General features: G+C 34.1%; 2 protein-coding genes across 3 annotated transcripts in view; both read left to right on the top strand.

Moving 5' to 3' along the window:
* Positions 1-11,031, top strand: part of SOCS2-12 (protein) — a 45,899-nt gene extending 34,868 nt beyond the window's left edge. Inside the window, exons 1-4 of one of the 2 annotated variants that reach the window (XM_073076064.1) lie at positions 1,596-2,246; positions 3,839-4,125; positions 5,105-5,250; positions 8,515-11,031. In XM_073076064.1, coding sequence (XP_072932165.1) covers positions 2,171-2,246; positions 3,839-4,125; positions 5,105-5,250; positions 8,515-8,842 — 837 coding nt within the window. In that variant the 5' untranslated portion in view covers positions 1,596-2,170 and the 3' untranslated portion in view covers positions 8,843-11,031. Of the gene's footprint in view, positions 1-1,595; positions 2,247-3,838; positions 4,126-5,104; positions 5,251-8,514 lie in introns of those variants that run through there. The other variant, XM_073076065.1, reaches the window with a different exon arrangement.
* LOC140744461 (protein FAM234A) lies at positions 10,440-13,363 on the top strand. Its single transcript, XM_073076063.1, has 2 exons — positions 10,440-10,579; positions 11,779-13,363. The coding sequence occupies exon 2, from the start codon at positions 11,878-11,880 to the stop codon at positions 13,210-13,212; it is 1,335 nt and encodes a 444-aa protein (XP_072932164.1). The 5' UTR covers positions 10,440-10,579; positions 11,779-11,877; the 3' UTR covers positions 13,213-13,363.
* Positions 13,364-13,908: the final 545 nt, after the last annotated feature.

Here is a 13,908-nt window from a genome sequence, read left to right as displayed (position 1 = left end):
CGTAGGCCTGTCGTTTAAAATTATACCTACGAGTGATACCCAGAATCGAATGGCGAAACGAATGCAGCAGATGGCGACACAATGCCACGAATAAAGGTAATAAAGTGTGGATCGAGGGTTTATTTATAGTAATAATAGGAATGAATCCCATGAACGGAGAGCAGCTGCGTATCAAGTGTGTTGACGGTTGACGCGAGCGGCAGATGGCTGTGATGTGAAAGCTTCGCAGGTAGGGATTTCCGAGAACGCCAAATATAATCGCACTACGGGGAACTCGCTCTCTATAGAGTTACGAACGCACGATACGACGAATGAGAAATGAGCACCTGCGTAACTCCATAGCGTCTAATACAAGCCTATCAGATACGCAAAATAACATAATTACCTGCCTACTTCTATAGAATTATTTGATTCGATATCGTACTAATCGTTTCCTTGAAGATAATAAGCCATTATAGCAGTGTAATCGCTAATCTGAACAATTCCCGAAACACAATCATGTTATTTTTTACTTCTTTTGCGTGGTATGTTAAACATATTAAAATAAGCTTATGTAATTAAATGTATGCGGGTCTGTATATATTAATATGCTTTGTAAATAACTACGAACGTAAAGTAATATTTGATCATAAAAATAACATCATTTTATGAAACTTTCTATGCAAAATGTTAGGAATGTCGTAATTCTATGTCCATTTTATTCAACATTACATTCTAATGCGACTTTCATTCTGAGAACCACTTGCGGAATTCTGTTCCATTACATAATACATCAGTTTTCTAATAAACTCTAGCGTGATGTAAATATGCTTCGCGATTAGAAGTTAATAATAGACATAAACGCTATTTATCATCGCTATTAGCCACATACCTTTGTAATTCCACGTAATTTCAACTATTTATCATCGCTATTAGCCACATACCTTTGTAATTCCACGTAATTTCAAATTATATTCTAATGCAGGATAATAAAATATAAAGCTATAGCATAAAACACCGTTGCCTATCAAGAATAAAAAACAAAAAAGTTCAACGAAACAGCGTGCGTGAGCGTGACTACAGCTGCACGCATAGTGTTATTAGTGTAGTCGCTTCAGTAACCGGGTCACGCACTGTGAAGGTAACTCTTTTAGAGCTCTTTTTCTAATCTATCCTTGGAAACCACTTGATTAACATAAAGGTTATTCTTACTAGATAGCGAACAAATGAACTCTAAAAATAACTTGATGCACTATATAGAAGACAATTACTATTTATTACAACAAATACTTTTAAAACACTTCATTCCTCTTCTCATTACTGATGGTATAATTTAAAGGAAACATTTCATTAAAAGCATATTAGCGCCTCAATTCTCGTTATTTTACAGGAAAGTAAGATAGAGATAACAAAAAGTAAAAAAAAAACATGTCATTCATTGTATTCATGGTATTCTCTATAACAAATTTACTATTGAAGAGGGACGGGAGTTACGCAGAATCGCATGTCTCAACAATCCAATACAATGAAGATAGCAAATGACTAGATAACTCAAGATAATTATTGTTGGTAGTGAATGAATTCTCGGAAGTTGTGAACGTTCCGAGTTTCGTATCACTTCACTCGTATTGAACGAGGCCCGCGTTGCCTCCCGCGCAGATCCCCTCTTAAATTCAGTCGGTTTTGTGCGCAGGCCGCGTAGTGTTGTTTGGAGTGCGGTGTAGTTAATAAGTAGCACGCACAACGTTGAAGCGGACGGTCGTATTCGGACTTCGATAGTGATTCAGTAAATACATCACTACGCGAACCTTCATCCAAGTTATAGATCATTCATATCTGTCATAGTGATAGTATTTTTGTCTGTGGGCGGAGTTAGCAAAGTTACAACACTAGTTTTGAAAGCGGCTTGAGTCAGTGAGCACCTGATTTTGACATTTTGTTTTTTGAGTTTTAAACGTTGCGTTAATTTTGTTATTTTAATTTGCGTTGGAAGTTAATTGTGTTAATTTAATTGTGAGGAACAACTGGTTTTAAACGGACTGAGATTGTTACAAACTGGAGTTATTTAATAATAAGTGGTGCAGTGTTTTTGTTGTGGATTGTCTAAGTTTTGCGGTGTACGTTTTGTTTTATAAACGTGGCCTCTAGTGACGAGGCAGGTGGAGCACTCCGCAGTCCACCGAACACACAAATGTGCTTGATCGAAAGGCGAGAGGCAACTATTTGTCCGTTGAACATGACTTTGGCAGCGAGGTTATCCCCTCAAAGTGAGTTTTAGAACTATTAACTTTTATTATTGCAACTAGCCTATTAAAACGTACTATAGAATAGGAATAGAAGCTGTAATCCATAAAAATAACAAATGAGTAATGGTTATTTATTAAGTTGTTACTCCAGACCATAAATTAGTTCCAGACTAACAAAATTGATTCATGAGAGAGGTTATTGAATCTAAAATGTTTTGATAATTGTTTTTATAACTAGTACCTCCTTTGTGCCACCAGCAAGTTTTTAATGTATTGTTATACAATATTATATTATTTTTATTTTCAATCAATTTCAGGAAAAAATATTTTGTCACATGTAGCAGAATGGGAAATCAAGCTTACATTCAAATATCAATATTTAATCTGTTCCAATTTCCATTTTATCTTCTATTTCCTTATTCAGCAGTATAGCTTGAGTAAAATTTGTGAGGCAAATAGCATTTTATTCATTGGAATTGGTTTATAAATATTGATATGTGTAAATCATGTAAAGGTCATGTGATAATATGAATATGAGATGTTTTTATTATCTGTAATCCTCCAGAGATTTTTATAAAAAGTAAAAGTAATTTGGTTAGTTGAGTTATCTGTGATATGATTTTCAGAATATAAATATTTTTAAACATGTTTTTCCTATAGGTTATATTTAAAGTTTTAGGTTTTAGGATATTGGCATTTTATTAGCCTATAACCATAAAGATATTTCAATGTATTTTATGCCAAGAAACGGCTGACAATTAATATTGTTGATTTCCACCAAATATAGCTTGACATATGGTTTTATTCACAGAAAGTAGATTATTAACTATAGAGAATTAATTTAATAACAAATACAAGACTCATGAATAAATACTATCAATAAACATTTTGTACTTTCTAAAAAAAGTTGCATAAAGAATAGTTAATATGAAATATAAGTTACTGGTTTTATTGTAGTAGCTAAATATAAATTAATAATTTTCTAAAATAATTTGCAAATATATTAGAAAATTTGCATGTGAAGATATCACACTACTCCCACACTTTATCACAATTCTAAATATAGTGTGATAAGCAATGTTTGACATGGTGATAACAGACTTAGCATTAAGAGGCTGGTATAGTAATATTTTCCATTAACAACACTTATGTAATATATTTAAAACATTCATAGTTTCATACATAGTTAATTTTTTATGTATATAGTTTATTTGTTATAGATATGTTACTTAAAATAGCATCATCTTTTTCTTAGTTAGTCTATAAATATGTTAAGAGCTATAAGAAATGCATAAATACGATATTAATATTATCTTTATCTGTACCCAGAACAGGGACAAATTTGTTAAAATAAAAAGAATTAGGTTTCCTTTCTACGAGAGATGTGTGAAGTAACTTAACTATGGATGTGTGTCAAATATACTAATAGTATTACTATTGCTGGATTTGCCAGACACCCATAGTTATGCTAGCACTCACTTCTGTGATAGAAAGGCACCCTGAAACCTATAGTACATATTGATTGTGCTAACATATAAATGTTAGTTGCCACACTCAAAAAATATTAAAATTTTATGAACATACAATTTATATCTCTGTTTCTTTCTTTCAAGATGCATGCGTGGAAGTGGGGGTGCCGCTCAGCTGGTCCGCGGGGGTGGCATGCTGTCCCAACTGCAGACACGAGCTGCGCGTGTCGCTCGCGTGCTCGAAGCACGCCCAGAGCCCGGTGACGCCGGTCACGCCTCCGTTCCTGCCCACCTACTTACCGCACTCGCCACTGTATGCCGCGCCGTCGTCGCCCCTGGCGTCGCCGTTCAATGACGAGTTGAGGCGGCTAGCGGACACTCTGAGAGCGTTGAGGCTCTCCGGATGGTACTACGGCAACTTGGATTGGCAGGTATGCTTCATGCCTTTAGCTACTATAATTTACAGGCAGTGCGTTTTAAGGACTATAGCTTTGTAGAGAGGGGGTTCTTAGGTCGTGGGATCGTGTTTCATCAGGGCGGATATTGAATTAACCGTCCCTCTATGAGGAAGGAAAAAAAGCTCTAGAGTTCCGCAATCATTTTTCCGGCAAGTTCCGACTATGCTAAATGGTAGCTATCATCTATAGTAATTAACATAATAAAGGGTTTTGCAACACCAAAAGAAATGTATAACTGATTTTATAAAAAGCTTTATTGCCCCATTTAATTTATTCAAAAAAACCTTAAGTTGTATCCTAATTAAAATTACTCACGAAAATTAATAAATCTGACCATGAATATAATCTTATTTTTTTATCGTATTACATCATGACCTATAATGTACGCATTCAATTAGAATTTACAAACATTGAATGTAAGAGATAAAAAGGTAGAGGTCAATGTAATTATTGGAAAATTTTACTTATTAATATATTTATTGTTATCCTGGTGTGGCCCCTTTAGTGGTCTATTTATGTGGCCTCAATGTGCTCTTGATAAAATATTTGTTACGTCATATCGGGTGTTATATCTGAATGGAGTAAACGGACATTTAAAAACGTACATTTCCTATATTGTGGTTAATTTGTCTTTAAAACATTGGTATTACAACAAACAGTTTAGTATATGTTGAATATATGATGATATAATCTAATTCATCCCTAATTTTTCTCTTCCATGACATTTAAAAACAAATTATTATAAAATTCCATGTTTTGATAGTAGTCCTCATCTGACTCTATTAAAATGTGAACAATTTGATTCTAAAAATAATTTATTATTAAAACTCATTATTTTTCCAATAATCGATCAAAATTTCCAATTTATTGGATCTCCAAAACAATCGAATGTTACTGGTAGAGCTAAAACTTTAGTATGAAATGTATTGACCATAAAATTCTTCTATTGCAGGGTGCCCGGAGTCTCCTGAAAGATGCGAGTGTAGGTGCCTATGTAATAAGGGATTCTGGTGACAGGAACTTCATCTTCTCACTGTCTGTGCAGACAGAACGAGGGCCCACCTCAGTGAGATTACACTACGAACAAGGTTTCTTTAGGTAAGCCTTACATACATGTTTAATATCATCATGATAATCCTGTGTTTTTTTTTATAATATTAGAGAAGCAGACGAGTATTCTGTCCACTATGATAAATGCCGACTGTCGCCCATGGATATCTGTAATCAAGATAAGATCAGACTTCTAACTGAGCTCGACCACAGATGCGCCGCCACCCCTGAGGTCTACGCTGGAATGCCTCGAAAAAGTATGTCTCCCTTACCATACCCTTCAAACCACAACACAACAGCGTTTAATAGGCAGAAATAGGTGTGGCCTGGAATAGGCGGTGCCGCCTTCTTAGAGCCGTAGTTCTTAGAGGTGGCCATGTGTAAGTTAATGGAATTCATAAGAATAACAAAGAGCTTAAAATTTTATCTATACGACTGTAATAACCACTTAAAAGTAGTAACAAGTCAATTTCCTTTTAATATTTTATTTTTTTACACTATTTCCAATAATCTGTATACATAAGGAAGGAAAATATAATATTAATAAATTGAGCCCAATATTTATAAAAGTTATCTTATCATATATCAGACTAGTTATCAATATCAGACATTTCTAATCTTAGCGCCTTTGCCTTAATTCGCTACTGTAACACGTATCGGTTTTGACTAAATTATACAGCAATCATAGTATTGACATCATTGTATTATCATTAAATGATAAATATAATTATTATTAATTATTAATGGTGGTGCAAAATTAATTTTATTTTCCTCTTTTAAATATCAATTGCGAAAATAGCTGCATTCATTGAATTTTTTACACAAATATAGTTGTTTATAATTTGGGGGCCCCAACATTTTTATGGAAATCTGAGGGCCCCATCACAAAAATGTGTGGGGAAGTAAAATACTCGTTTCAGTTTCCTTGTTGTGCTAAAAATTCCCCATATCCAATGAATATTAATGATAGTTATGTAACACAGTTGATATGATATGTATGAATGAAGAACGTCATTTTACTTATGAAAGATGTCATTGTAACATGTGTCATTCAATATGTTGATGCTGAATGGCTACAGAATGAGATTGTCATAAAAGTAATCAATTAAAATTAATGTATACCTACAAACGATTATACTTCTATTTTATTTCAACTCCACTTGATCTTTTCTGTCAATATAGGAGTATTTAGATATAGATTTTGAATAATAAGATCAATATATTTTCAGTAATTTCTGTGGTAACGACAGTTTTATTATTGAAATATAATACAAATATATAATTTATAAATACGTACTAGTAAACAACTCCAATTCCGGTAACAGATGACAATTTCAATTCAGGAAACGAATGATTTCAGATTAATTTTAACCTAATTTAAATGAGAAAACAAATGAAACATCAAATTTCAGTATCTTCAAGATTCTCCCTGAAGTCACGGGTTAACCCGAATTTATGACAATAGTATGATTTTATGAAATTACTGGAACACCTCCAGTCATTGCGTAAGAATAGTTTGAATCAGCGTTTCATTGGTAATGAAACAATTTCCATTCAACTTGTAACATACCTATTGTTTACAAACTTTACACGACATGTTGACGCATTCACGTGTTATTTGCGACTGCTTTGTGATTGTAGGGCTGTGAATTATCGAGGGTATATCTATAATGTCTGATACTAGAATGTTATGTTATAAAAATGATGCATCCTTGATCGACTTGAGGTAGAGCTTCTGTTCTGTGTGGAATTGGTATTAGAAGTCCCTCCAGGTAAAAAATAAAAGAAAGACTTTAACAGAACTTATTTTTCAAAACTTTTATTTTTGAATAGTAAATAATATATTTCAATTGTGGATATATGTGCTACTCAAAGGCCAATTAATGACCCATACTTTTTCGGTATTTATTTTAAAAAATAATATCTTAACCTAGTCCATATAATTTTAATTTGTAATAATTATTTAATTAAGTCTGGATTGCAACTGAAGATGCAAATCTTACAGTTGATAGCCCTAGTTATGCGTCACACTTCTCGTTACAACAAATTATCTTATTTTATTCGGTATAGCGTTACTGATAAATATTTTCTAATGAAACATGATAAGTGTTTGTAGGTATATTGTAATTTACGTATATGTATTTCCAAGTAATGGCATGCACCGATGACTGTATCGTGTGTTGGTTATACTGAACTGTTCCAACTCAATACTCGTACAGTCGTATTGTTGTCCAATTTTTTTGTGGAAATTAAGTTGCTAACGATCTATAGCTCTCATAAGTTGGGGCCCTTGATATATCTCAGCCTTTACCTAAAGGAAGGTAGCTTAGCTTATACCCATTTTTTTCAAAATCTTTTCATTATCTTTACAAGTTCCTGACTTGTGTGTGTACATATAATTTCGGAAATATGGAATACATTTTTACTTTCTACATATTTCTATTGTTATCCTTCGTACTATCTTCAACAAGTGTGTTACTACGTGATCCCAACAATACGGTTGGCTAAACGCCAAAACCTTAGCACCACTATTTACGTGACGTCAATAATTTGAGGTCTAGAACAGTTACAAATACCTGTGTGTCTTAAGTTAACATTGTATCCTACTTAATCGGGCACATTCTGTATTTTCTATTAAATTGTGGTTCTTAGATCTTGGAAGATATAAGGCTCTATATTGATCTTTCCAAGATCTTCTTTATATTATTTACTCAGAAAACCATACAGTTCTATCGAAAAACAGAAGCGTTTACTTAGCACGTTGGTAGAACTGTGTGGGGATGATAAAGAGATGCCTGTTCTAGAAATAATCCCTGATAACATAATAACCTACAGACTTTACAGCTAATAGCAACTAACGACGCATGCCGCAAAACTTCACAAGACTAAATTATACTGTATTATTGGAACGCTGGCACAAATGTAGAGCAAATTAGCGATTAATTACGAATGTAGGATAAAACGGGCGTACTTGGCGTAGTCTGGTTGGCTGTAACTAAGAATAATGTATCAATTAAACGTTAACATTTGGCACATTTATTTGAATTGAAATAAGTGTTCCTACTTGTAAGTGTCTTGTTTTTAAATTAACACCTTAAGCCATTTTTTATATAGATAATTGCGAAAACAAGGTCTTACTCATACTCAAGACCAAAACATATTATTGTCCCATAATATACTAGACCCAGACGATGGTTACCTTGATCAATTCTATTCTAACCAAGTAGTGTGGAATTATCGCGATAAGCATTTTAAAACTCATACATTTAGTTCCCACACATTTTTACTTATCAAACTTTTCTATCTTTACAGGTTAGACTGTGACAGACCGTTGGCGAGGTTCATGCCTAGATTCAGATGCGTCGTGGAACTGGTCCAGCACTACACGAGAATAGGGGAACGAGGAGCCGCTGGCACCGTGTGGGTGGACCGCGAGGGCTGCCCACACTCCCCAGTGCTTCTCAAGACACCCCTCAGGAAATCACCACCATCCCTACTACACTGCGCCAGGCTCGCAGTTCACAAAGCCTTGGACTCCAACCCCCTCACCCCCAAACTCTGGTGCGCCCCCAAGCACAGGCTCCTCCCTCTTCCATCAACCCTCATAGACTACCTCGGCGAATACCCCTATTCAATCTAACCAACGAATCTGTACTTTATATTTATTTAGTCCAATCGCGTCTAAAGGATGCCTAGTGAAGATATTAGTGTCTTAAGTATTAATTACAACAGCCTTTTAATATAATGGATCTATTTATCAGGAGTTCTAAAAAGCTAGGTCTACTAAGGAAGCTCGTATACAAAAATATAGAACGTTCTATTTTAGTCCTCGGAAGTATTAGAATATTGGGCCTCTGATTGCAAAAGGGAGTTAAAGGATTTTTTTAAGTATAAAAAATGACTGAAGGGTTTAATAATTGGGGGCCCCACAAATCCGTGGGGCCCTATTTCATGTAAAGCATCAGATCTACTGCTATCAAATTGATTATGGGGGGAGGGGGGGGACTGTGGGTACTATAGAATATATGCCCTAATTATTTATCACAAGGATTGTTTTGCTTTGTACAAATGTTCAACATAGTTCGCGGCTAGCACGGGATGCTAGTTAAAAGGCCGGCTCCTTTAAACGTGTACTAACTAAACGTTATTTTTTATTATAGTTAAATTATAACATGTGTATTATTATAAGTATTTGAATATGGGACTCAACTATGGTATTTAGTGAAATATTCACGCAGATGTCTTAATTTAAGTAAATTCTGTGTCTGTATATAGCGATACTTTGAAAATAACGCAAGACTGAATCCTCAAGCATCTATAAGTGTAACAATGCGTGTGATTACATGTTTTTTCACAATATAGTTAAAATAATGGTGGATTGAGAACAAAGTCAAGATATTACAAAATGCACTAGTATAAAACAATTGTCTGATAATATGTCATTAACTTACTGGAACGATGTTCGTTCTTGAGTGATTGCCGAAAACAAAATCAAATATTACGAAATAATAAAAGTAAAAAATATAGGAAAACAATAATTATTGTTGTTCATACATATTGAGTATTGTAAAACGTAATTAAGATTAACGAACAACAATCAACAACATATTTAATCGAATTTTTATAGCCATATTTAATCGAAAACAAATTATTGAATTTCAATAATTTGTTTTCGCTTAAATATGGCTAAAATTACGGTTTTACCTACTAAAACCATCAGTCCTTGGTCGAGATCCACCATTATGTGTAAAGAATAAAAACTTGGCCTCTTGTTATTAACATTATTTTTAGCAATTGTTCACTAATGCCTAATCTTGTCCATTATGTTAAGAATCATCACAATATTTTGTAGATGTATATTATTATTTATTTATTCTTCAATTAATAAATAGGATTATGATCAATGCTTAAAATATTGCAGTAATTTTTATTTTTTTGTTCCTATATATAATTTAATACACCTTAGGTTAATATTCCCCGAGTGTAAACAATACAATATACAGGCACGATACCTAGTTTCAATTTAGTAACTGTTTGTCGTAAATACAATATTATGTCGTGGTCACTTCACTAGAGTCATCGTTAACTGCAAATTTAGCATCTTTTTCTATATGTATCATTGAAGAAGTAAACTTAAGATCAATATTATACATGGTTTAATATTTTTTCTTTGTTTTTATAAAGTCAGGGCCAGTACTTTGTGTGATTATTAAATTATGTTAAATAGATATGGATCTAGTTAGTTAGCGATGACCATAAATTAAACAATTAATAAAACAGAAATGTGCCATCAATACTGAATTTTATATGTAAATCTGCAAATGTATTCTAAAATTGTAGTATTTTGAGGCTGAGTATGTAAATAATTCTTGTTTTTGTTTTCCTATTTATTTCTTAATTATAAATTAGCGTAATGTTTGATTGGTTTTGAGTGACAAATATACCATGTAATGGCTATTTGGATATAAGTAAGGTTTTGGCTAGTGACATTCACTAATATAGAGTAAACATGTATCTACCTTGAATAATCTCAATTAGAATAATTGTAGGCTTCATAGATTATTTTTATTAGGAAAAATGGTAACATTATTCAAAATCATAGGATTAAATTGTAGAGAATCATGCTCGTTGTATGTGAATTTTGTGGCATAGTTGTTATGTGAATACTTAACAATTATTTCTTTATCAACAAAATTATTTTTATACCATTGTGTAAGGGTAAAGCACCAATTAAATAAGTGTGACATAATAGAAAAATCTTGTAGACGTAATGTATGAAAAAACTACAAATAATTTATATACAAAACAAAATATACATTCTGCCTATAATTATGTGGTTTTATTTTAATTCCTAAAAGTATAGTGCGTGCTCTTTAGAGAATGATTTTACAGAAGTGTATTTGGCGATAAAAAGTTAATTATTCGTTAATCTAAAACAAAGAGTGTAGTAACCTAGATATCTTAATCGTTTTATAGACGTATAACCAAACCAAACCAAACCAAAATATTTAGATGCTTTACAGAGCCTTTCTGGGCAAAAATAATGTTGCACTGCTATACTATATATACAAATATAAAATTTCGATCTTCTATTATAAAAGCATAGATTAGTATAAAAGCGAATGTGACAAAGCGATAAACCTACCGACCTAACAAGTAGTGGGTTTCAGGTTCGATACGTAACAAGAAACATTAAAAAAATAAGTTCAGATTTCTGAGTTTGGTGATTCTGCATTCGTCTTTATGAAATTTTATAGTATCCACGAAAGGAAAAAATCTAGTGTGGGATAAATTAAACGTCGTTCTAGTTTAAAAGAAAAGTGGTAACAATCAAAGAATATAGGAACCCGAAACTTTAAAATTCTCTAATACATATGAAATTCATCACGAACCGAAAAAAGAGACCCATAAAGGTATGGTATGATGATCATTATTTAAGAGAGATGGAGAACCTACTTCAGAATTATCTTTGTCCTTCTAGACCATTTTAAATAAACAATGATGACAATGACATTGACAGCGACAGTCCAAGTACCGGGGTCCGGGTGACGTTTTTGCTATTGATTTTATTTATAGTAAGTGCAATCAACCTTTGATCTGTTATTTTCTGTTTCTAATAAGTAATATAGTACGATAGTAGCGATGTAAATTAATTAAACTGCTATCGTGTGCGCCATGTCAGCAAATGGGAACGGCGGTAACTACGCGCCGCTGAAACAAATGCTGTCCGATTCGGAGTCCGACGATGACCGCCAAGTACGAGATGCACTTCGTATCAATTTTCCGCCGAACAACTGCAATAACCTGGATTACAACAGTGGGCTGCAATCAACAAAGAACTACAGCAACAGTGATATGGATGATTTGAACACAAATTTAAATACAATGGAAAGTACAACGGATAATGTTAGTTTTCTACAATCCGACGTGTCGACTAAAATGTCATTCCAGCGCCGCTGCGCATTTATTACGTCTATCGTCGTGTGCATACTTACTGTGTTGATATTTCTGTGGGGTATACCGTGTTCAGAGGTCGGCAGCTGCGCCAACGATTGGCAAGACAAGACGACGAGCTGGGAGCTGCCTTACGATGAAATTGAGTTATCTGGCGCGGTCCAAGTTGTTGAAGGCGCTATACCTAATACCAAGAACCTCATATTCATTTATCGTGGAAACCACATGAAGGAAGTTGATGAAAAAAGTCATGACGATGTCAATGGCGTCCTCCTTATTGTTGGTAATTCTGGTAAAGTTGGCTGGTACACGAGGGAGAGCCGAATCCCCACAGAAATTAACTGCCATCTCATAGATGTTAACCGGGATAAACAGAAAGACTGCATAGTTTCTGGTTCAGAGGGCTTATTAGCAGCTCTAAATCCTTTATCAGGCACATATTACTGGTATATCCACAAACAGGGTAATGTCTTCAGTAATATTGCTGCAATTGATTTCCCAATTGTTATGAAGGACATGGATAAAGATAAAGTGAATGATTTACTCACAGTAGCTACAGTATATCCAAATATCAATCATAACTCATTGCTGATTATATCGGGTGCTACTGGGAACATAATCGGTGACCCAATGACGGTAGACGAGTGCTCTACAGTCAAACTTCTCCCTGAGCCGGATGGCATAACATATATTTGCAAAAATGATACATCTGAAGCTATACGTCAAATCACGTACCCTGTACTGTACAGAAAGCTATTAAAGCTGGATCCATCTAACCATATGGCATCTTCTGCTCCAGTGAAGAAAAAAATAAATTTGAGCTTGAAAAAGAAGAATGGAAACACTAGGGAAATATTTACGAACGGGCCAGGCAAGTTGATTGTGGAAAATACAGGAGAATGTCCCAACTCATGCCAAGTCAACTTGAAGTTACTGTTAGAAAGAAATGGTACAACGAATGTCAGTTGGGAATATCCAGCGAATCACGTCTATGCCATGAAGCCCAGCTCTTTTGCGTTCACAAACTCAATCAGAGGGTTTGTGCTAAAATTATGACAGTGGAACAGTGCACACCTGGCAAAGGGTGCACTTAAAGTCGACGAAGTCAGATATAATATACAGAATCAGAGTCCGAAGACTGCTGATGTATTTTATTATCGCCCTACTATTAATGTTGCTTCTATTTCATCATTCATCAAGTATTCAAACTTCACAGCTCATGATATATCGGAAAGGATTGTATTAGTGTCGTTTGATAAGCTTCAAACTCATATTGTTAATATAAGCCAGACAGACATAGTACAGATATGTGTCCGAGACTCCGTAGATATGCTTGCGCCATTACCGCTCTGCCAGCCAGATTTGGAGTATCAAGAGAAATCTTTAATGATTGCAGACTTGGATGGCGATAACTCTCACGAGTTGATATCGTACTATAGCACTTTTGTGGCTCCCGAAACTTATACACCAAAGAACACGAATCCATATAACAACTGGCGTTTGACTTCCGTCGTCAGGGTCATTCGATTAGAGACGGAATTACCAAAATTATTTGTTGCAGATGTTTAAATGTTTAATCAAATAATCATATATTGTGTACTCCAGTGCTTGTTTATAAATTGTACTCTTATATCCAATCAATGTATTTTTAGAATTTGCCAAATCTTGCTACGCTTGCTGTATCTAGCTTGGGATAGCTCGTGATGAAAATTTTCTAGTCATTAAAACTTCACAATTCATCTAATCTCTGGT

The sequence above is a fragment of the Epargyreus clarus genome, unplaced genomic scaffold (assembly GCF_041222505.1).
Source record: "Epargyreus clarus isolate Ecla_fem2 unplaced genomic scaffold, WU_Ecla_fem_2.2 ptg000008l, whole genome shotgun sequence".
Taxonomy (NCBI): domain Eukaryota; kingdom Metazoa; phylum Arthropoda; class Insecta; order Lepidoptera; family Hesperiidae; genus Epargyreus; species Epargyreus clarus.
This window is presented reverse-complemented; position numbering and strand designations above follow the sequence as displayed.

Bases quoted from the DNA above. Each gene is read 5' to 3' on its own strand.
- LOC140744461 (XM_073076063.1), top strand. From the start codon at position 11,878: ATGTCAGCAAATGGGAACGGCGGTAACTACGCGCCGCTGAAACAAATG.